This window comes from Varroa destructor, unplaced genomic scaffold (genome assembly GCF_002443255.2).
Source record: "Varroa destructor unplaced genomic scaffold, Vdes_3.0 BEIS01000004.1, whole genome shotgun sequence".
Lineage (NCBI taxonomy): Eukaryota > Metazoa > Arthropoda > Arachnida > Mesostigmata > Varroidae > Varroa > Varroa destructor.
Genome location: NW_019211457.1, coordinates 19,343,040 through 19,367,379, shown reverse-complemented (window position 1 = coordinate 19,367,379; position 24,340 = coordinate 19,343,040). Strand labels below are relative to the sequence as shown.

At 40.5% G+C, this 24,340-nt stretch overlaps 1 protein-coding gene and 1 long non-coding RNA gene across 11 annotated transcripts in view; one reads left to right on the top strand and one right to left on the bottom strand.

The window, feature by feature from the left end:
* LOC111249148 (uncharacterized) overlaps positions 1-24,340 on the top strand; it is a 334,604-nt gene that overhangs the window by 217,447 nt on the left and 92,817 nt on the right. For 9 of the 10 annotated variants that reach the window (XM_086987375.1, XM_086987374.1, XM_086987373.1 and 6 more), the window contains one exon: positions 21,559-21,594. The exons of the other annotated variant lie outside the window; for it this stretch is intronic. In XM_086987375.1, the coding sequence (XP_086843501.1) occupies positions 21,559-21,594 (36 nt within the window). The remainder of the gene's footprint in view (positions 1-21,558; positions 21,595-24,340) is intronic. 10 annotated transcript variants of the gene reach the window in all.
* On the bottom strand, positions 10,955-23,234 carry LOC147755936 (uncharacterized). Its single transcript, XR_015326659.1, has 4 exons — positions 22,382-23,234; positions 21,868-21,970; positions 19,597-20,419; positions 10,955-18,921 (listed from the first exon to the last, which is right to left on the bottom strand). It is a non-coding gene; the product is annotated as an uncharacterized LOC147755936 (long non-coding RNA).

Here is a 24,340-nt window from a genome sequence, read left to right as displayed (position 1 = left end):
TTCCTATTGGATTTAAGAGGTTCAAGAAGCGCTATGAAAAAGGAATAAAGGGAACTCCAAAATTTTTTTCTTTTTTCTGACGGATTTTTAGCGATGTTGTTATTGCTTAATTGAGATGCCACTGTTCAATGGCCTTACGGACCAATTTTTCCTAGCGTCCTTTGTTTTTGACTTAGCTAAATCGTTTCACCACCGAGTATTAATATTATTAAATAGTTCACGGACGACCTCGTCCTAGAAAGAATGCGTCTCAACGTATAAACTAGTAGCAGGCATTTTGATTTTTCTTTTTTATAATACAGCTTGATGGAAATGCTTGGCGGAGTCCAATCATTGAGATAATCTTCTCATTTTGTATCGTTTACGTACATTAGATGGTCAGCCTTTAAAGTGACGGAAGTCAAAGGCGACTCACCCTGGTTTCGTGCCTTCTGCATTTACGGCTGGAAAGGACAGCAACAACAGCAGCAACGACTCAGCGAAGCAGGGAACCGATTTTTTCTGTTTACGACGTGCCAGTTTCCTTCCTTCTTCCCCTTTCAATTTTTCGACGACGCAAAGAATGCGTTATCGTGCCTAGCCGCCGCTAAACCGTTCAACAAGCAGGAGACGATCTGTTACCTAATCGACAAATCGGTAGAAAGGCTAGCTAACCAGCCAACAGTAGTAGCCTACCAAGTGCAGTCGAAGACCGAAGACACGGGACAGCCAGACAAGAAAGCAGGAAGACTGTTCAAAGTCGTTGCCACCTGCTACCGTAAAAAAAGAGAGCTCTAAGAATACAGGAACGTTCGTGGCTGGCATGTTGATATTCGGGTGCTAAATTGCTGCCGTTACCGAATTTTGAATCGAACGTGTTGCGGGACGCTGTGGCTTAAGAGAAAAAGACAAGCCGAAAGTGCCGACGAGATCTGTTCTGAATGGTAATAGCATTTTGAGTTATGCTCAGAGTAAAAAGAACTTCTCCTACCGATTTACCTTTTATACTCCGATGAATGACTTTTTCGCTAGGAAGAGAGACCTCGAGAACGTCGTGGGACTACAGGCGAGCAAAATAATAACGCTTTAACAGCATTAGCAGCGCTGCAGCCTCTTCATACCAGCGCCACGACCGTCAGTGATGGATAAGTTCAACCGACGGGTATGAGGAGCTAACGACAGTAGTGGTAGAGAAAACAATGAAGGGTAGTAGAAACTTTTGAAGAATGCCTTTCACGCACACTTTGTCCGGGTACCAATCTTACTCCTTGGCCTTTCAATGGCTGCCTACTTATGAGGACACTCACGTGGTCCGGCTCCCGCACTTTTTCAACGAAGCGTCCACAAGAGTTTACGTAATTATATTATATGCACAATTGAACAGCGACACTTTTGCTAAACCATTTGTTCTTAATCTATGGTATACTAGCCGCTGTCATACTTTTCTCTATTTATGCGTACACGCATTTCTGGCTGTTCGCCTGTCAACGGCGCTGGATCATCCCTAGATTTTTCTCGAGCAAACAAACACGAAAGCGGACGCTATTAGGAATATTATGGATCATCAATCTAACATCCAGGGCCTCACGAGCCAAAAATATTACAGAAACGAGCAAACGTGTTCGTAGGCGGAGATAGGTTGGCGTCTTCAAATAGCGATTTTGCGCAGGGCGGGGCATGTTTATGGTGAACTTGTTTGAAATCTTCTACAAGCAAGGAATCTTTTTGAGTTGCCGATTTTTCAAATATTCATGAATGCTATAGAATGCTACAAAAGGATTGACGAATGCTGTACCATGATGACATGGCAGTTGTAGCTCTGTATCTAAAAAGTTTCATAGTAGGCACTACAAAATAGATAATAGAAAAATGTAGGGATTACGCTTGTTGACCATGGCTGACGATCCTTCAAACTTATCTATCTCCCTCTCCGCCTCCTCGAAGCTAGTCGCGTGACAACTCCGGCACCACAGCCCCACTGCTCCAACGTTGCATCAATCTGCTCTTTTTATGCATTATTATTTAACAGAGATAGCTACCTGTATCAGCTGCCCGCTAATATTTCCAGCGTTTCTGACCGTCGTCGACACCGCTGCTTCGACAAAACGATAGTTATCGAAACTGGGAACCGGTTCTATCGAGAACGTCTATGCGGCTCGATACATGGCAAAAACAGATAGCGCAGCTGAATGACGGGCAAGGGTCTTTATAAACATACAAAATTTAATGGCAATCTTTATAAAGCTGGAATGTACGATAGCAATTCTTCGTATATCCAATTTAGAAAAGCTTTTTTGTGAGCTTTCCTTGTGGCTTACAACAAAGCAAATACACGTAGGTTTCACAATATCAAAAATATCGTTATGTCTGAGTTTTCTTTAAAAGCAAGTATTTAAAGGAATGTAAGAATATCTGTTATAATGGGTTAATTAGCAGGCTCTATAATGGACTGCTAGGCAAGCTCGAGTTCCTGAAAGGGATTGGGAGCGAGGCGAGGTTTCGCCAAACAAAATTGAAGGATTCGCCGTGGGACATACTCAAATTGTTTACTTTTGATCTTTGGACGACATAAAATTAGTATGTGTGTCTCCAGATTTGCATATGCACGATATAAAATGTAAAGAAGACTTATTACCTGATATTGATTACCTGAAGTTTCCTTATTTGAGGTGGTTATAGTGCGTTCAGTTTTTAATTGGTTGTCATCGTACAGAATGTACAATGGCTTATACGTAAATCACAGGTGATAGGCAATGTAACTAAGCAATACAAATAAGCTAGACTTAACTCTCCTAAATTTTTAAGACCTTATTGATAAGTTAGATAAGCGCAGTTATGCCACGTACCCATTTTCCAAAGTTATTCGTTCCCACTAAAAGAGAAGGACAGTAGATATATACAACTACTTTTAAAACTTCAAGTGCTGCTTCTACAAGAATGTTGACAAGGTCCAGGTCTTTGGAAGTGCACCACGTTCACTGAGCATTCGTTTACCAAGTAGCGCTACGTGTCACGGGTGATGATGGAACGTTCGCGTCTAGCTTGAAACCAGGTTCAGAACAGGGTTTCGCCGGTGACGTTGTGAGGGCCGTAACAGTCATTTATACATATTGAGCATTTCTAATAGCAGGTTAGTTCGAACCGCCTGAACTCGATAAACAGTAACAATATTAGCATTAATGGTACCATTGATTCAAAATGGGGGCTAGTGTTCTACGCTTTCACGAGACCCACCCGAGGTCAATTATTTTTCAACATGAGTTTTTATGGCCACACAATGCGTACTTCACTTGGTCTTCACTTGCTCTATGTATATTATTTCATCACAGTGCTATATGCCCTATGACGGAGATATTTTTTCGATAAACCTACATTGGACTCAGTTCGCTGAGATGAAAGATGGCAGTGCCACTACAACGATATTTGTAAGAGCCCTTTCGTCAAGCATTCAGGATCTCTAGCATAAGAAAGGACAATGTGAGACATGCATTTATTAGTAGTGAGCTTACGTGACAATTTGAAAGAGATTGGGAACATAGATGACTGTGCTTGCATTGCAGGTTACATGAGATATATATAAAAAAAAAATGCCTTTATTTCAGGGTGGGCCCCAAAGCTTTTTGAGGAGTTGCTACTTAGGATCTAATTAAACCATGTCATTCATTCCATAGCATGCCCATACTGCTAACCACCGAAAAAAGTTCCACCCCGAAAGACTTGTAGTTCATTATTACTACTGCTGGTCGCCCCCACGACCCCACCGATACTTCTTGCATTAGTGCTCGTTCTCCCTTGAACCTTTGTAAAAACTAGAAAGACGAAAAGTTACCCTTAGCGACGCTAATAAGAATTTTCCAATTAAAAATCTCATTCTGTGCTATCGGAGATGTCAGAATGACAACTAGATACAAATATCTGCAGTTTTCGGGATATACGGTGTACGTGTACATCCTGAATCCAGTGGATGATACAGTTTTATTATTATTATTCATGTTAATTATTAAACATATAGAAAACTTAATTAAAAACTATCAATATGAAAGCATTAGATGAACAAGTTTCGTTTCTAAAGGATAGTGATGATTTAAGAGCACTGAAAATTTAAAATAGTAGCGAGTACATAAGCAGACGATTACTAATTATATAAATTATATATAAGGGAGGTTTTTTAGAATATGCGTGAGCCCACCCAATCGTTCCTAGTTGGTTGTTTTCTATTCATCGACTTCGGTCAAAACTCTGCAATTTGGCTAGCTGCCAAATTGAATTATCAACGGTAAACGTAAAGGTAAAAATATCGGCTACAGCTAATATCTGGCCGTCCTAGGAGCGTCATAACGGTCAGGACAAACATATCGTCAAAGGTTCTTGAACGGGAAGTTATACACTTGACATTATAAAACGCAGTTTACATTTTCTGTAGCTCTAGCTTCATTTGAGTTAATATATGAAGTATATAATAATGTGCAAAGTAACCGTAAACACAGTATGTATGATATAAATAAAAAGTGCGTAAACTACGTCCTCGATTACAATGCATTTTACTGTATTGCGCTTAATACGCCTTTTTTGGAACTAGGCCATATAGAACCTATTTAAGGCTTAATTGTTCATTTACTTGACAGCTGCCCCTGTAACATAACTGAAATTCCAGATATTTTATAGTAATCTTACAGTGCCAAGAAGATCATTCTAGTCACGTCTCGCTATAGGCGATTTGCCCTTGAAAAGCCTCCAATTATTTCCTAAACTTCTGAAACAAAGATCGAAACAATCAGTGTCGCAACCACTAACGGCGTTCGGCGGGACGCATCGTTCCGCACTTTGCCTGATTTGGAGACATTTCTTCCTCTCTGTTGCGTTGTCAACCGACCCGATTCCCGCGAGATCGTTAACGGCACCGGCCAACCAACACGGAAATTCATTTCGATCATGTTGCTGAGCGTTATGACTAATACTACTTTTTCTAATCATATATGCGTGCATAGAAATAGCAAATGCTGATAACGTGCGGTGACGTGTTTACATTGAATCAATTCCGTTAATTATAGAGTCCTTGGCATCTGAGTGCCGGTTTCCAGATCGCAAATTGCTTCTATTACGCAAGCTATTTGTAACACCGAAAATAGTAATGATCCTTCCTCTCGCTTGGCTAATGATCGTTCTTTAGGCTAGTTCATGCTAGAATCCCCATTAGTGTTGCTTCTTCTAGTAACTATCGAAACAAAAACATAACGGGAAAATTACAGACTGTTAATACCATATTAAACGAATGTGCTTTGTGGTTCTTGTTGCTTCCGAGTCACACAAGTGTAGTGCCAGCTTTTTAGTGGACTATACAACTATAATTATGACGCCGTAAGAAAAGGATCGTTTAACGCGACCACCGAAGTGTTGTTTGGGAAAAATTGCAACTTGAGCGAGTTACCTCTCAAAGCCACGAACGAGTTCCTCCCAAGGAACAGAAACAACAAAAAGGCAATTTAGAGGCTCTAGAAAAAAGGCTAGTTAGGGTATTATATGGGCTGAGAAGGGCACGTTGCGATAATCTTGAGGATTCGGGTCATGAGCACGAGCAGCATAAGCCTCATATACGGCCTTTGCGAGAGAATATACCGATTGGTGTTCACATGAAAGAAAGAAAGAACGATTAATATTAACAACAAAGAAGTATGAATGGAAAATGTTTATCGCTGCCATGTGTTTTATTATTACACACTCTAAAATTAACAGTTTTCATTTGTTTACGTTACCTATATCGTAGCTATCAACAAATAGATTTCGTAGACCTACATACCAACATCTTTTGCTCGACATTTTTTCGAAAGGAAGCCATGTTAAGCCTTTTGTAGAAGTTCGGGCATTGCGCAAGGTGTATGCCTGCTACTGCGCTCAATTTCTCATTTCGCTGATCGATTTTTCTTTGTCAAGCTGATTTGCTGACATTCGCCGATTAAGCTGCCAGACTGTGGCTAAGCTCATATAAATAGAATGTAGTAGAGAAGGTTGCATAGATACGAGGCCAAGCACACACCTCACGGTTTTCGTAGTAGTCGAGTCAAAAAAAATGCGTGGCTCTTCAGGCCAAAGGTTTGGCAACGATCAAAAACCAATCCTATGTTCAACCTACCCATTTTTTGCAATGCGTCTGTACTTGCAATTAAACGATTGTAGGTAAAATGCCATTAGCGCTCTTAAGGCTTTCAGCTAAAACTTTGATCTTGTAGATTTTCAGTACCTTATTCCGTTGCCTCTGACCGACTTGTTTGTGTGTTTCTACGACACAAAATGACCATCGTTAAGCCTTTCCTATGGACGGTATAAAAGGAAGTGCGTCAGCGAAACAGAGAGCAGCTTTGAGTGTTAATAATGTAAGGTAGCATAGGTCCACCCGCCGCTGCTGGCACTGCTACTGCGTAGCTGAGATAAGGCAGACGAAGACAAACGTGGCTTGACGTTGTATGCCTAGGATCTTATGTCAAAACAAGCTGTGCACAGGAGTCTATTATCTCCTTCCGCGGCTAAGGTCTCCTCTGACTTTCCTCATTTGCCAATTTCTATTTGGCGTTCCCCTGTTTCCTTAGACGCGCAGACAAACAGCGAGTTTTTTCCTTTTCCTTTCCTGCCAGATTAGATACCTACTTTACTCCAAGGTTACATTGCTGATCAGAAGAACTCATACCGATACAGCCGGCAGGAAAACGAACCGTACACATTCGTATCTTATTGTTCGTTATAACATACTCTTAGACGGAAAACTATAAACAGATATTTCCTATTCACACAATTATTACAGAATCAAGTTAGAACAACTCATGAGCATTACAATTACAGCCAAAATCATTAATTTGGAGCCCCACATTGATCAATCAGCATTAGGCAGCAACGTCTTGTAGCTTTATTTGTTCAAAAAAGCGCAATCTCTCCCCAGAAGTTTTGTGTGTATATGCGCTTCTTGACTACATCTACGATACGAAATGGACGTATTGATAATAGCGACGGCCAATGCTTCAACTTAAAGCAATAATGGTGGTCAATAAACTTACGGAAGTCTTGCTGGTTTTTTCACAGCTTTGCAAAGCAGTTGGCCCTAGAAGCTCGCACACGTTTACGTGCCCCTGTTACCCTATAGTGGATAAGGTAATCATGGAGAGGAATGGCGGCTTTAAAAAGGGCGTGTGCTCCTGCAGAGGGACCCTTGGAAAAACTCTAGATATGACAACGCAATGGCTGACGAAACCGATAAAACGATGCTAACTGATGGCGAGAGAAGTAATATGCTTAAGGTTTGCTCTGGTTAGGTACTAAAGCGGATTTCAAGGTTTAATTGTATTGCAGTACGAGGATAAACGAGATAGTCTAGCAGACCCTAGTCTCTACAAAATAGGCCGTTACTCCACGCACGACATGTCGGCAAAATAAGTCCGAACCGTTTCAGACTCGACTTTGTAGTAAGTTTTTTAGTTAAAACCATGTAGCCATTAGAACTACGGTGACGATGCCTGTTCTCTCTCACTTTTTTCACAGCAGTGATACTACTACTCTTGCAAGCCCGGTTGTTCTGTTTGTTGGGTCCGGTTGCCCGTTCACCCGTACCTGCACCGCTTATAAACACTTTTTCATACTCGGAAATATATATAGCATCACAGCCGTTTGTCACTTTAGCGGCTCCGTATTTATAAAGTATTAAACAAATTGTTATTTTACTCATATTGCCTTATAACTCACTTTTCTGTAAGGACAAGGGCGCATTACGATTCGCACCGTATATGTAGGTAACTCGATTTCCTCTCCCTGGAAAACTGAATTAATCATCCATCGATAATCGATACTACGCTGAGGCTCAATGTGTATGTATGCGGGTGCGCGAGTGTTTGTATAAATCGAAAGCAGACGTAGGCAGGCCAGACAGATCCCACTAACATCAGCATCAACGTTATTGAGCTGTTATCCGCTACGAGAGGATGGTTCTTGCCGCTCAGCACCAGAAGTAGCTAGCATATCTTGCGGTAGTTGTGGATCTGTCTCATTGGTGTTTATTCTTTCCGGGTTATGTCTTCACGAACCGCAGTCCCTGAGATTTAGATTCTTCCCCAACGGGATCTTAGTCGTTAGCGTTAATAATTAGCAAGGAAAAAGCTTTCATAAAAATACCCGGTGCTTGCGGCTGGTGCCCCCTCGTAGAATCAGAAAAAGTATGAGGGGGAAAGAGCAGGAAGTACAAGGCTTCAAGGTTTGGGTTTTGCAGACGGCCGAATAAGGTGTATGGGAGCAAAAACTATCAGTGATCGCAGACGAGGGTGAAGGCAGCAAACGTAAGAATGTATAATGCCATTGTAGGGTATCATCGCCACAGAAATATATAAATAAATGTTCGATTAGTACAACGACATAAATGTACCCCCGAGTCCTAAAAATAAATTGCGGAAAAACTATAGGAACTTCAAGTAAGATGTGATGAGAATGCGCCTCGTTACGTTATTGGCGATACTCAGCCATAATTTCATGTTACATGGTAACGATGATCAGTTTAATACATTTTGTATTCATTACAAACAATTTGCTTATTTTTAAATTCACTTCGAGTCTCATCGTCTAGGATCACTCATCAGGATACTTGGGAAACAACGCAGGATGCTCCAGAACAATGTGTATACAGCTTGAATAAGTGTCCACCTTTGTTTAAATATAATGAATCTTTAGATTAAAAAAATCCGCGTAAACTGTTTAACTTTTAGCCTTTCGGCCTTCTTCCTGCTGCAGATATTCAAATTAATTTCCGTCTTGATCAAAACACTGCTGATCGCGGTTGACTATTAGTTTTCTTCAGTAAACATTTAATTTGGTTTTGTGATGCATTTTGTTCGACTGCGGCTTTGAAATCCTTCAGTGTCATTGGTTTTTTGGCGTAGGCTCTCTATTTAAAGTATCCCCACAAAAGACCCATTGGCGTCAAATCTGGCGAATGTATTCCTCGTCCAATTCATCTGTTTGGAAGACCATTCTCACCAAGAGATACTCTTATGTCTTATATAGAGATGTATCAAGTGCTCAGGCCTTCTGGACATTAAATTTTCTATCTTTAGCAAAGTCCTTCCGAACGCGTGGTAAGACGGATTCTAGCAGTAAATTCGAGCAGTTAGCACCTATCGCTGTACTGTTAAAAAACGGTCTTTAAGTTAATACTTTGTTTAAGATGCTGTAACACAGTGTAGCTTCTGATAAATTTATATGGTGTAACCGCACAGCATGTGGATTGGCAATGGAATTATATTATGGTTGAATACAACTCCATCACTTCAAACAATCTTTCCCCGAAAACTACGCATACTGTTCATGTTTTTTGTTAGAAAAATTAATTTCTTGGGTCCGGATCATTTTCACTGGTAGCGTGTACCATTTTAGAAATCACAACATGACTATCTTATTGACTTTTGAGAACTCTACTAATAACTTGCCGGTAGTCATTATTGGCTAATAAAGTTGATTGCTGCTGAGGTGTTTATGTATATCCCGAATAGACCCATTTCACGTAAATCGCTCCGCCTAAACTCTTTACGATATTGTCTTATACATTTAGGATTAGGCCGTTGGTCGGTCACTGACAATATATCACCTAGTGGCTAAGGTTTTTGCATTCTAACTAAGTCCAAGGTAGCAACTGCTAGCTTATATGCTGCGTCCACACAACATCCTTTTATCCCTTGTGCGGCTGGCCCTTGGCAATGTAGCAATGGGATTCCTTCGTTTTTACAGGGCTTCCTGGGTGACTGACTCTTTTGCGACTGCGCGTCATCGCCGCAGTCTTTCAACAGCCCTAGCGCCCTTGCCTTTGAAGAGTTCTCGTGGTTCGGATATAACGACTTTATATGGTATATGCCTGTTCGCTCCCCATACGGTGTATGTTTTGCCTCCTTCGTAGGGTAAGAATCCTCCCAGCAAGAAATGGATTTTCTCGGCCGAGTTTTTCCTTCCGTCTCTTGCTTGAACGCTAGAAACCACGAGGAGCACAACCTGACTCCGTAACGGCGCTAACGGCTGCCCCGGGGACTTGCACTTATGGTAATCTAATCGGTAGCTAATGCGTTCTTCACCTGGTCCTCGGACAGCTGGCCAATCTCCAGGTTTCGTGACTCCCGAATGTGCAGGTGTTGGGGTTTAACGCATCTAGCAAAATAGGGAACTCCGAGATGACCCCTGATGTGTGATTTGGTAGATATTTACCACGTCTTCCATTAGTTCGTAATACTATTACTTGAAGGCCTGGGCTGACCGAAAATGAAATCCAAAAGAGGAAATGGTTTTGCCGGGTGCAGGAGCCCACAGTGGCAGTGCTGTTTAATATGAATGTGTCATTTAAATCGTCAACTTCAAATTACGAAACAAGCTGAACTGTGGCTCCGTAGCTTTTACAAATTTCCTGCGCGGATCCCGTCACTGCCACTAATTTAAAAAAGAGAACGCCATGATTCGGAAGCCGACGGAATAGCGGTAAGGGCTTCTATATGCCACCTGTGTCCAAGCTACTCTTTATTCTCATTCTGACCGCAACAATACAAAGCTATACGCAAGAGTCCTGAAAACGCTACAATTTGTATCATACTGCTTGAAGGACAACTCAAAGACTGATTTTACTAGAACACAGAATGTAGAATAAAGCTACAAAGTTTTTGCATACATTTCAACTATATTCACCACCCCCGTCTGTCGGGTGTGTTAGCATTTTTGATGAAATCTTTATCAGAATTTATCTCGAGCTGGATGGACATCAAACACGCTTTGCAAAAGCAAACGGACGTTCTGCTTCCATTATAGCAGTGTGCTCAGTCCTAACTCAATTTTTTGTATACTCACTAACTTCCAATAAGAGTTAATAGTACACAGATGGCCAAAATTGGCCAGTCTTTCCATTTAATATTTATATTCGAATCTTTCTCCACTAATAGATATAAAGCTACACATTTTATGTTGGATCGTTATATTTATTCACGAATTATTGAAAGTATCCGTTTAAGTGTAGACCAGGTACAATTTAATGCTTTATGGTTTAAAACAAACTTTCGTTTGAAGCAATTTTTTAGTTATATCTGTGGTGTTTCAACATGGATCTGTGGGATTATCCGCTGTGGGAACGACAAGCCACGCCGTTGGATCAACGGGATACTGATACGCTTATCAAAATAATGTAATCCAATTATAACTAAAGACACCTTGACGATCATTCAAGTTAACCAATTAACAGCTAAATCAGTAAAATCAGGCTCGATAAGTAGTTACCTAATGTAAACGATGTACGAACTTTTCGACTGTTGCTGGAAAGATAAGCCTTCGATAATAAGCATCATTTATATAGAGATACCAACTGGACACTAGAATGGCTTTGTTAACGTCATAGAAAAACTTCACGTAACGCTCCCTGGGTGCTACTGGGTCCAGACAGCTTTGTCGGGTGTCTGTGAAAATCATGAACTATCGACCTTCACTCATCCTTGTTAATTGAATTTCAACAGTCTGCAAATTGCCTCTATAATAGTAATAATAATTAATTAGAGCACAGATGTCGTTAACTTTAGATAAAAAAGTAGACCTATTGTGCTTGCTCCCCAAGTCCTCTTAGACTTCTGTGAAAGGGATCAAGTAGCGCTTCAAATAGCACTCGAAGAAATCCAAAAACCTATGGGCTTCCCGGGAAGCGGCATAGTCGAAAGTGTTCACCATGACTAGTTCAGGCCGTTGCGCTTTTTATGCTTCGTCTTGAAAATACGTTCACGTATTGGGCCATTTGGTTTGAATATACCGGGCGAGCATAAGAACTACTCAGCGATCTTCGTCGGTTCACCGAAAATTCATTAAAACTAGTTCTAAAAAGTAATATTAGATGAGAGGTCCTTTACCCTGTCGACGAGAATTTATGCCTCAATCGGATTACACTCTGGCCCTTTACTTCTATTTACTTTAGATATTTTTCTTGCTAAAACAGTAGCGGTGGGCATTCAAAAGTTGTTTATACGAAAAAATCAATTTAGCCAGCTCGGTAGAGTATAGCGATACGTCATTTTAAAGCTGAATCTTTCGTCGATTGCAGAAACCTATAAATGATTGGGGCTCATGTTCCAAATACAGAAAATGTACTCATGTATTTAGTCAGCATCGGCAGAATATATGGTAAATGATTAGCTTTACATATGAGCATATGTTTAAAACTTTGACTACTAAAGATGTTGCTAGGCGCAAATTCTTCAGCTGAATAACCAATCAAAAAAATCGTAGAACAAACACCTCGTTTAACGAACTGTGCGTACCTACGTAGACAAACATTGGTACTTGGTATCCGCTTAAAATTGGCATATAATTTATACGATTAACACAAACAAAACGATTTTACCAGTTAGTAATAAGGCCCAATGTAAGAATAATATTTGAAACTGTGTATCTAACAAAGCATACTGAGTTTTTGCTTAAAAAACCTGTAAAATAGAAAGAACTTTACCTAAAATATAGAACTGAAGCAATGTGATAGTCTTAATGGCACTGCTGTCTATCGCTTCTTCACTGTAGGGAACCCTTAACTGAGATATGGTGATATCTCTGTCGCGCCTGCGGGCATGAAACATGGCAAACATGTATCCCAGCTCATTGAAGTCCATCAGGTAAAGCGTGCGGTTACCCACTTAACTTTCATCGACTTCTACGGTCAGTTTCATTGGTTAGTTGATATGAAATATTAGGTTTTCTTCGGTGATTAAATATACCGGGGTTTACAAAGCGACAGTGCTGTAACCCCCTAAAGAGATGCCCTGATTTTTACGCTCCGTATTACTGTTAAGTATACCTCCAGACAATGGCGCCCCCGAAACAGCCATATGTATGTTTGCAGTAGCAGTCTGCATGCCCACTTATTTAATTGGAGCCTTTGTTGTAATTAACCCCTTCACAAGAATAATGTGAAAGATAAGTAGCCCTATAGACAAGCTTCTGTTAATGCATAACCGAAGAATCAACTGACCTTGGTTAGGAACCGGTACATCTCTGTTGCTAAAAAAACAGAATGAAGAAAATTGGGAAAAAAGAGATACTTAAAAAGATTTTTACCTAAGGGCCTTTACTGTGTCCGCTTGTGTATTTCATGTAAATGGCAGACGTGCAAGTTCAATAACCGACAGTACCCAAGTAAATATCGGTATTTGAGTAGCTGTATTCCTTATTCAACGCGGAGTTTACCAGATGCTCCAGGATGAGCGCACACAAACAGGTTCTGCTCTACGCGTATCTTGTGTATGACGATTTCTATTGTTTCGTCATTTTCCGTCAGGCTTTCCTATCGCTAGCGGCAGGAAAATGTAGCAGTACTTTTTAACAATAGCGTCTTTTATCGCATTTTCAAAGTAAAAGAAAAAGTACTTGTTCCTCACTATTTGTTTTCCTATATGCTAGTTTGCTTGCGTTTCCTGTCCGATAGTGATGATTCAGTCTGAGGAAGCTGGCCCGTATGAACACATACATCCACAAGCGCATTCATGCACATGCATTAGATGCGCACCAAAGAAGAACCTTCCAAGTCTACATTTTCTTTATGCTCTTCTCCATTCACACAGTTCCGCATTCTATACACATCTTTTGTCTTCTTCATTATAGACCGCCTTTATCTCGTCAGGAAACATTGTGGCCCCTCACGCTACGTACCTACATTTTCTTACTAATCCATTTGCATCATCCGCCTGTGAACGCTGCTGTCTTCGCTAAAGATGCTAGAACATAGATTGCAAGCGGCGTATCGGCCTTCCAAAGCTTCTTTCCAGACCGAACACCGGATTTCGAGGGCCTCTTCTATCTCTTTCTTTGCCCCATTTTTCTTTCTTTCCCTTCCTTTCATCAGATTCCATTATCTTTCCTCTCGTTCCGTACATGGTTTCTTCATATGGCGCTACTTCCACTACCAGCCTTGTTCGAACAGAGGCGTTCGCTGTAACCGTTGTAGGTGGGCGGGCAGGCAGAACATCCACGCGTTTCCTCCCTGCAGTTCACAACATAGAGATAAAGGTGCCATTCCTAGTATTCTGTTACTAAATCCTTTTTCAGTAGCAGCAGTAGCAAAAAGGTGCCACGCTAATATATTGTGTGCGCGTATGTGTGTACATGATTTTCCTGAGCTGTTCAGGCTCTCCTGTCCTGAGACATTTTCTATCCACATTGGAATCGCCGCCGCCATCAACACCAACCCTAGCGCTTTTCTTTTGATCTTCTCAGCAGCAACTGCAGATGCGAGGAGAGCTTTCCTGGCAGCAGAAGCTTCTAATTTTTTCAGTCCTTTGTTTTGGTTCTGGAGCACGTTAGAACATAATGGTGGTGGACAGCTACGGGCGCCAATTTCGTTCGTATCGTCGGATAACTCCTTCTTTCGCCTCGTCTCTCGTCTTTCTTCAGTCGACTAAGTAGGTCCTCCTCTTTACACGCCCGCGGATCGGTACGGTGTGTCTTGTCCACCCAGAAAGGAAGCATTATTATTAGAGCAGAATGCCATGTTAAGTCGCAGTCGGCGATGTGTCAAGTGTCCTGAACTAAAGGAATGCTCCTAGAACAAGAACTGAAGCAAAAGATCATGAGAAAAATGGATAAAGTGGCGGAGATATAATCATATCTTGACACTAATGCGTAATATAATGCCATATATAAGCAAAAGCATCGACATATAAGGGCAAACGTAAAAACAATTAATAAGCGGAACGTATGAAATATTAAAAAATTGATTACATATTAGAACAATTTAGGTATAAGGCCTTTTATTCTTCGAAAGCAATAAAACATATAAAAAGTAATTTACGATCTTTGCCTATTTACCATGTTATGTTATCTAGATTATACTGTACCAGTATATGGTATATGTATTTGATATAAAATACGCGAAAGCCAATTGCTAATAGGCCACTTGCCGTCTCGTAAGCTTCTTCCCCAGATGCGTTCGCTTTTTATGTTGTGGTGTAAAACAATTTCAGGCGGCAAGGCTCCATGCGGAATGATATTACGGAGCTGTACGCCATCGTATCAAATGTTAATTTTCATATTGGTTCAAGGGTGAACATGCCAACTGAGATGTGTTCCGTCCGTATTTTTAGTAGCTCTTGAATTGGCCGTAAAAATACATTTTCCTTCATCTTGTTTTTACAGGAAACCTATATGTACCACATACGTATGACTACTACGAATCTTTGTAACAGTTTTTTTTTATAAACGTATGCTCACAGATCAATCGAAAAGAGAAGAAAAACGATAGCTTAAGATGCTATTGGCAATAGCCAGCCATTTTGATGCCTAGCTGAATAAAAAAAGACTTATATTTAAATTTACTCAAATAAAAGCTTGATGAACATTAATAAAATTATACTAGCCCGTTATAATTTCAATGAGACTGTCTAGCATAAAAATTCAAAACCCTACTTTTTTCATAGTTCAACATCCGGGTAAATAGAAAATATTATTAAAGTTTTTCTTATTCAATAGAAGAATCACCGCCACACAGCCTAATGTTGCTATTTCTTTATTTAATCACACTTATCGTGTGGCGAGGCTTGAGTCAGCGACCAATGTCGAGTTATACCTAATGGCAAAGCTGGAAGTAAAAATATGATCAAGTAGTACGTCTTGGTCAATTCAGTGTTTTCCTTTCTAGCACAGTAGCTGTTACCCCATGTTCCTTTCGCTTATCCATAGCTGCCGACCGCTCCCGTCGGCCGATCAGAACAGAACCGCACCAGCTTTTCTACTTTTGTTTTGCCAGGAAGATCATAGCTGGCTCGTAGTGTCAGCTGCCAATGTTAATGAGAAATTGATTTTACGAACAGCTCCACCAAGGCTATAAACTGAAGGCATTTTAAGGCTAGACGGGCCAAACTGGCATTCATGGTGTGAATGACATATCTACAGTAGCTTACGCTGAGCACCCCGGTAGATAAAGTACACTTGTTATTACGACGTTTTTTGCCGGTTGGTTCCTGTTAAAGGTTAAGCCGAGGCCACCCTTGGATTCCCAGATCAGTTAAGCATTGTCCTTACACGTCATTGTTTATACGACATTGTCCAATAAGAACGGTTTGAAAAGTTCAGTTTACTTTTTGTTCGCTGCTCCCAGGTCCATTGCCTAGTACCTACAAACACAGGTGCTGATGTGCAATTTCTCTCAAGCTAAACATTAAAAAAAAAAAAGTTTGAATAATGGAGTATAAGCATATGAGCACAAGTAAATCCCGCCGGTGCAGCTAATTTGACAAGCCCTATTCAAGTGGCCATGCATCATCAACGCTCCTAGGCTCACTTCTACTCAGCTGCTGGCGACTTCAATTTTGGGGCAATTTTTCCCAAGTGCCTTTGACCCTGCTGGCAAAAGTACGCCTAGGCCAAAGTCATTTTCTGTAACGCGAACTTCCACAGTGGTTCAATGGTACCGCAAAACAGACGCACCAAAAGACTTCAAAGTTTGAATGAAGGCAAGAGGGTGTCCAAAGCCCAGGCAGGTTAACGATGCGTAAAAAGGGGTAAACTACCTTGGACGAACGGCTACCACTTAAGGCCGACTGAACTGTATAAGCGAAAAACTTTAACTGTGCCCGAACAACTTCGGCCAACAACTTCTACATGATACTAGCAAAAGCAATAACAGGGTACAGTTATCCCTATACTAAAAGTATTAAATGCTTTTGCAACTAAAATATAGCCTAGGTCCGATAACGTGTTCGAGTCGATACGTCTGCCCCGGCTGAATTTGTTGAAGTCTATAAACTTGCAGGCAGCGATGTGCGATAGACTTTGTTTCAACCCTCACGAGTGTTTCCATGCGTCCTTTCCGACTTCACCGGTAACGTCATTGTTGATACCGGTTAGTCATTTTACTCAGCTCGATTCAAAGGACATAGTCGCCATAGAGTGGAATCGATCTACGTTAGTCGGTGTACTGCCCCCCCTTCTCTTTTCACAGCGATATTCAGCTAAAATTAAATAATAGCCTAGCGTTCACGTTCGCTAGCTGAACCTCAACTTGAATTCGAATTGCTTATACGACGATACTTTTTTGCTGTATCTGTGTATACATGTGATTCAGTACGTACAACCTAATCGAAAGACGGATCCCAAGCCAACTTATTTTAAGTTTACTAACGCACACGTTCGGAGTTTTATGTTAGTTACAGAGAAGTACTATTTTACTTAAAGTAGTAGTTTATAGCATAACATGGATAAATAATCTTATTAACTGAAAAGTCGGAAGTGCAGAACAATGTACTCGTCATTACTAAATTGATTTATGTTTCCTAGCTGCTATACCTATAAAGCCCATCTATCAAAACTATTTTAATTGCTCTGATTAATAAAGTACTCATTTGAAAAATAGTCACCTTTAGGCCGAACATCGAACCTAAATGCGTTCGGCGCCCAAAGACCTGATCGACTGAGGATCAGGTTCGGTATGTGGAAATTACCACAATGTTTACCCGCAGGCGTAGCGATTTCAGTAAAAAAAACACAGGTAAAACGGGAAATTTCAGGTGAGCAGGACAGGAACTAGTTTGGGCTTTATTAGCTAATAGTAATTATCGATCGCGCCCCGTAATAGTAGAACTTAGGCTGAATTTTTTCTTTTCTTTTGTATTGTACGCTGACAAAGATTTTTCGCTGAGGTGTTGCAATTTTCATTATTATCATTGTGCTTTATTTGAAGATTTGCAAAACTTGTGGCTTTCAGATTGAATTTTGTTTGACGCTTGTTCGAAAGAGAAAAATTGTAGTGTACGCGTTAGTAATCGACAATGTCAGATGACATTGGGTACATTTGAAACTGCTTTTGAAAGATGTAGAGATGATTTTTTTGTAATCTTCGTTTCAGAAAATCGATATGTGCTAGACGAACGTATCATTTTTTTTATCTGCTGACCAATATTTATTTTGAGTAACACACTTTTAAGGCTTTTTCGACATTTGACGACCGTCATATGAATTCTATTAGAGTTTAAACTAGTAGTACTAAAGACAAATCTGGGCCGGTCTACATCGTATGTATTGGTCCAGCCATGGATAGTCTTTGGGTTGGTGATAGTAGATCTGTCTGCAAAGGAACGAGGATAGGGCAACGAGGGTTAAGAATTATCTAGGTCATTCAGTAGTATACGATATCTCGTCGTGTGCATGAGTGTGCTTAAGAGAACACAGATCTGGATGGATTATCTCGGTCACGACACCGTACCGAGTAATCTCGCTTTGAATCGGATCCTTTTCAAAGAACTTTAACCGTTTTGCCTGCAGACATCCTGCTGCGATAAGGGCCGCTTAAAACATCACGCAACAATCACCAGTGCTCACGATATCCAGCAGCTGACTCTTATGGGGACTAACGAGTCAACAGAATGTAGTACATGCTTAATAAAATTCATCCCAAAATTCGAACGTGATAGTCTCGTTGTTTCAACAGTGCGTTACGGTTGATTGAAGTTATTAAAAAAAGTCAAGCAATAAAAATAAAACCTAGAGTTTTTACGCGGATATTAGTAATTAAAAATAGAATAATCAAATAGCGTTCGACGCCAAAGGCTAAAGACGACATGTAGTTTAAAATGATGTCGAAAATATATGTAAGGCTGCAGCGCTAACTTCAGGAACGCCTCGGCTGGTGATGGCAACTGACCAGCTTTCAGACTATTTTCTTTTTTAAGAAAGAGACTACGGTGGCCTCGGAGCACGAGCCGTCCAGTATCTGCGTCGTTCATTGGTATCTGTCGTATAGGCCAAGGCGTCAACTTTGCACAGTAATCTACTAATAAAAAAAAAATCATAAACTGATTCAGCTGGGATCATCTATCCTCTACAGGCTTTCGACAAGGTGCATCTGGCGGTTGCGCGTAATTCATTGGCCGCTTCGCTAAGACGGTGAGCAGTCCACAATGATGAATGGCGCCTTTCCTGTTGAAAACATAATATGATCCTTCATAACGTCACTGCCTTTTCGAACACTGTTTTGTAGCTAATATATTTTACCCAGTCAAATGATTTCGATGTTCTTTTTTTTGTAAAGTAACCACTTTGTCAGATGCAAGTAGAGCGTGACTGGAAGCAATTTGTGTCTTATTTTTTTTAATGGTGCTCTGTGAGATGTTTTTTTTTTGTGTCAATCAGTACCGGGTCATCATGGCAGGCATAATTGTTTGTGCCGTTCGAATCTCTCCGTTAATGATATGAGATCTACCAGTTCATTATGTAATTTAGTCATACTGTTTCCTGAGGACCTGCATCGTTGTATTATATCTAATTGCGAAAAGGTTAAATAAGCGCTACTTTATTAATAAATCATGGTTCGTATTAGATGCGTAAGTAATATCTGCTGCTGCTGCTGTTGTTGTTGTTGTTTGGGTGATCATACTAGCTGATCTAGACTGGCATCCTCCGCTCTATCATTTTGTCCATATTCTGGGTTAACTTTGGCTTCAAAGATGAATGTATACATTGGCGCTAGAGCAGACGAATTTTGCCATTTGTTTGTTTTGTCTAATGCCCTTACTTAGGATATCATTTCGCGTACGTTAAGGACCAAATAGTCAAGAAATGCAGGTTTATCTAATAATTATCCTCCTGTCTCACCTCGACGAAAGGCACCTAAAAAGTGCTCAGCGAGCCATCAGGCACACTCATCTTCAGAGCGCGGTCCCAAGGTAAAACCTTTTGACTCAAGAGAAACGGCGAGCTCAATACTGCAGGCCAAAAAAAAGAGTTTTATAACTTATGTGACGAAATATCATGCAAAACTATAATTGTAAGACACTTGATGTTGCTTCGCAAAAAAGGTGCCGAAATTTTTAATCAATCTGTTATAAATTGCAGGCTCCAAATCTGATTTGGCTCCATGGGGTAGATCTGCCACGTTATGGTATATACAGAACGTGTTTTACAATAACAGAAAAATAACAACTCAATTGGTTGCTTGGCTGTCTTTTACGTTTTGTATGAGCTTGAATCATCGACGACACATCAGGGCAAACGTTGAATAAAGAAAACGTCAACGGCTGATTCGAATACGTGCTGCCACGCAAATCTGCGTACGTTCGGCACCTGGATGGATGGATTTCGAGGACGAACGAAAGCAGATACCCTATGGGTGAACAGTTTGGTCACGCCGTGTTACTTTGTTGCCTAATATTACATTATGTTATGTCAATGCTAGTTTGTATGTAGTTACTTGAAATGGGGGCTTATGACTAGTCGGGTAAACACGGGTATTAAAAGCGTGAATCGGCCGAGAGTTAGGTACAAAAAAAAAAATGATATTACGCCCTGCACATAAATAATGTAAAATATGTTAACGAAATTACTCGCCTGATTTCCGTCTGTGCATTTATGCTTAGGTGTAAATGAATAACAGTTCGCTTAGTCCGTTGTCTGGCTGCAACAAGGGCACGAAATGATGCTAGAGGGGGCGCAGAGAGGTTTCAAATCACAATAGGTTTACGATAGAATTCGATCATGATTCGACTAAAGAAAGATGGCCTCCAGCGCATAAATATGATGCAGCGGTGTGAGAAAGAAAAAAATAAACATTTAAACTTAGATATTTATAGCCGCTAGGTGCGAAGACACCGCACGGCGAGTGGAAGGCTCTCGTAGTGTACAAAAGACCTAGTAAAGTTAATATGAAACATAAACCTAATATTAAAGTTCGAAGTATCGAATGAACAAGGATGTAATATGTATTTCATAGTAATGGGTAGATAAAACTATGCATTTAATAGCTGTATAATTGAAACGTAAAAATGGCCTAATGCCATTTGGTGAGATATATAACTTCATGTTGTTTAGTCTGTAGGACAAATAATGCGGTTCTGCACAAACTACTGAAACAATATACGACTGAGCCATGTTGGCTCAATCGTATATTGTTTCGATAATAACCTATTTAATTAAAATACCATGACAAACTTTTCGGAATACCTAATTCTAACGGTAGAATCATCGCCGCCGTTGTTGTTAGTGCTCCCCCCTCAAATAAATTCATAGAACATTAGGGCCTGTATAGGCGACCATAAGATACGCCGATGGTGAATATATATTTACTCCAATGTACGAATAGGATGATATAACGGAGTCGAAACAATTTTGTCTGAAGAGAAAATGAAAAGGCCTCATGCTAGCACAACAACAGCTTCAGCTCCTGGTTCCGCTTTAAGGAAGATAAGATAAAACATAGGAAGCATTAAGCGACAAGGCCATCCACTGATGCCATAGCTGAAATAATTATCTAGCCTATATACTATTACACCATAACGTGCTTGGGTGGGTTCATGCACGACGAATTAAATCACGTATCAATACCTGCATATCGGACCCATCGAACTGTATAAATAAATGTCGTTGTTATAGAATACAAATTTTTTTTACCCGCAAAATTACGTTAGAAACTTAGTTAATTAGAAAGTTACGTTAGCAATTTCTGCGAAAAATCATCTAAACAATTCCTATGTGGTAAGGGACTTGTTAGAGCTGTTGTACACGGTAAAGTGTCTTGCATATGTCGTATGAGATACTATGTGTGAATCGTTTACTTTGCAGGTGATCGAAATAGGGAACAAAATGTCCAGCAGGCTGGTAAGTGCCTTACTCTGTTTGCTAGAAACTAACCTGTACGATTTTATTACATCTTTTAATGTTTATGACCGACACACTTAACGTTTATTGATAGCCAATTGTATAAGGTGACCCATCATACATCGGCAATGAATTAGATTGTTGCATGCAATCTGTTAGTGGCACACAGAATAAATTAAGTGAGTAATACCGTCCATCATTAGACTGGTCGTACATAGGATAGCTATAGCCATTTAGTATAATCGCTCAGTTCGTGTGCTATTCTCGACTTGCCCGCTATCGTAGCCCTATCGAAGATCGCCTAGGTCCAATGCAACGTCTCGTGCCGTTCGGAGCGAAACAGCTTGGACATGCTGCTGGGAAAACAGCTCACGCTCTGAAGCAGGAAACAGAAGACAGAAATCGGCTATTAAGTGCGCGCTTTAATTGAATTCCGTGGCAGCTAATATGCGTGTCCGCTGGAATTCGGACAACTTTCTAAGTTAAAGCCGGTTAATTATGAGTTTTTTAGAGTATCATCGAAGAATGCAGCAGCTGCCACGTGCATGCACGTGAATTAGTTCCTGTGTGAGTAACAATACCGAACACATGCTCCAAACGAAGCTGTTATCGAAAAGAAGTTATAAAGCTCTATCGAGTATGCATACTCCAGGGCGTGACAGCTTCGGGCAGACATTTTAAGGTACCTTCAAACTTCACTAACAAGTATGGAAACAGAACGCTTTTGCAGTCAGTAACAATGTCAGTTTTCACATTACAGCAATGAATACACTAATTAAGAAATTACCTGCAAAAAAGGAGCGATATCTCTTGTAAGTTACTGCACCGCACCATTTTAGGGTAACTTTGAGTGGTAGCCATGCGCGTGGGACCACGAAATGATGCGTCCCAAATTCTGATAAGGGGAGAGAACGATTACACTCGGCGGTATGCTTACCGGTGCCAGTCCCATATAGTATAGCACACAGTTGTTAATATCGTCACGGGCAACAGACATGGCTGCTCGGCAAAAACTGAAGAACGCAGAAGATTGCTTTGATACCCTTTGCCTTGGGCTTTCAATTACACTTACTTCTTTTTATTGAGAACAGAAATCTATACCTATGGCGGGCTGTCAAGAAAGCGCGTAGGGCCTATGCCAGGTAACGGACGGTCTCATTAATGAGACAGAAAGAGAGGAGAAAAGGCCAAGCTATAAGCCTTTTAGGTACGTAAGCCATATATGCCAGATGGTCGGTCTGGCAAAGTACCTGGCAAACAATGGCAACAAACTCACTGGAATTGCGCAACATCGTTACCGGAGAACTCTTGGTGAAGTCCGTTGTCTTTGCATTAGAATGCGCGTCTCTTCTGTTTGTGAATGCCATATAGCGTTGATCTATTTTTATAAAGACGACTAAGATTTCCACGAAGCTTCACGTTCCGAAAATGACCATACCTTCTGGCACCCGTATAGTGTTTTATCGCGATGGGCATGAACGATGCATCTATCTAGTTCACAGCTGAGAGAAGCATTTATTCACACCTCAGGTATATGAGACCAAGCGTATTGACTTAAGATCGGAGTATCTCGTTCAATTAATGTGGCCGCCAACTGCATAAAGCATTGTTTATCTCATATGTCTTATGTTAGAAGTTAAATAACGAAAAAAGCACGACCGAGTAACGAGCCATTGGCGTAATGGCACAGGACAACAACCTTACAGAAATATCAACAACTAGCTAAAACTCAAAGTCCTCTGGGGCTTAAGTGCTATTGCTGACACCGTTTGGTAAACAAAGTACCGTTAATTGCCACGGCACATCCTCAAGTTAAAGCATAGATCCAAGTAATGATTTCTTCTATTTTGATCCTTTGAGAACGTTAGTAATATCGTAAGCTGCAAACATGTTCAGTAAGTCAGCTTCGCGAAGTTCTGTTATCAAGTAATTATTAAGGGGAAGAAGCAAACAATGACCATAAAGAGCTAAGGAAAACTCCTACAAGAGCCCTTGTGGGTGCTTGACGTCGCCAATATTTCTGCCATTTGCGTGGTCAAACCTGAACCCGAACGGCGACTATATAGATAGGGGTGCGTAGAACGAAGTTGACATGTCACTTCATCGTAGAAGACTACGCGTGTCCTTTTAAATATGGTGCACGATCTTGCCCTCCCGTTTTCTCCAGCGCTGTCGTGTTATTATTGGTGAAGATAGCACGCTCTCACCATGTCATTGAATTGAGTCCAAAAGCTGGTTGTTTGCTTTTGCAGTCACTTAAATTCGAGTGATATTTGTATCTGTGAAGACTAGCCAGTGAAATCAATCTCATGAGTGATGTCCTCAGGCTAAAGAATTCATCAGTGAGACCACGTAGCGTTGAGATGGCACGTATATCTAAGAATTTCCTTAATATATAAAAAAAAAGGGCTCATCACTGGACGTCAGGTACGATGAATCCAATGATTTGCGCAAAAGCCTTCATTAAGACGTGCACTGTGTATAGTGAATTTGTTCTAACGAATATACTATATCTACATTTTCTATTGAGCTTTATCCGAATAATAATGAAATGTGTATTGCCGAATCTAAACCCGGCGCACCTGTTTTCAAAAGGTAGTTACCCATGCAAAGAAAGCATCTAATACAAATACTCAATAAATAGCAGCTAAATCGAAATATTCTTGCTCTACAAAGATATATTAGGGTTCGTACACCTATGAAAAACTAAACGAAATACAAAAAAAAAATCGATTGAGACAATTAA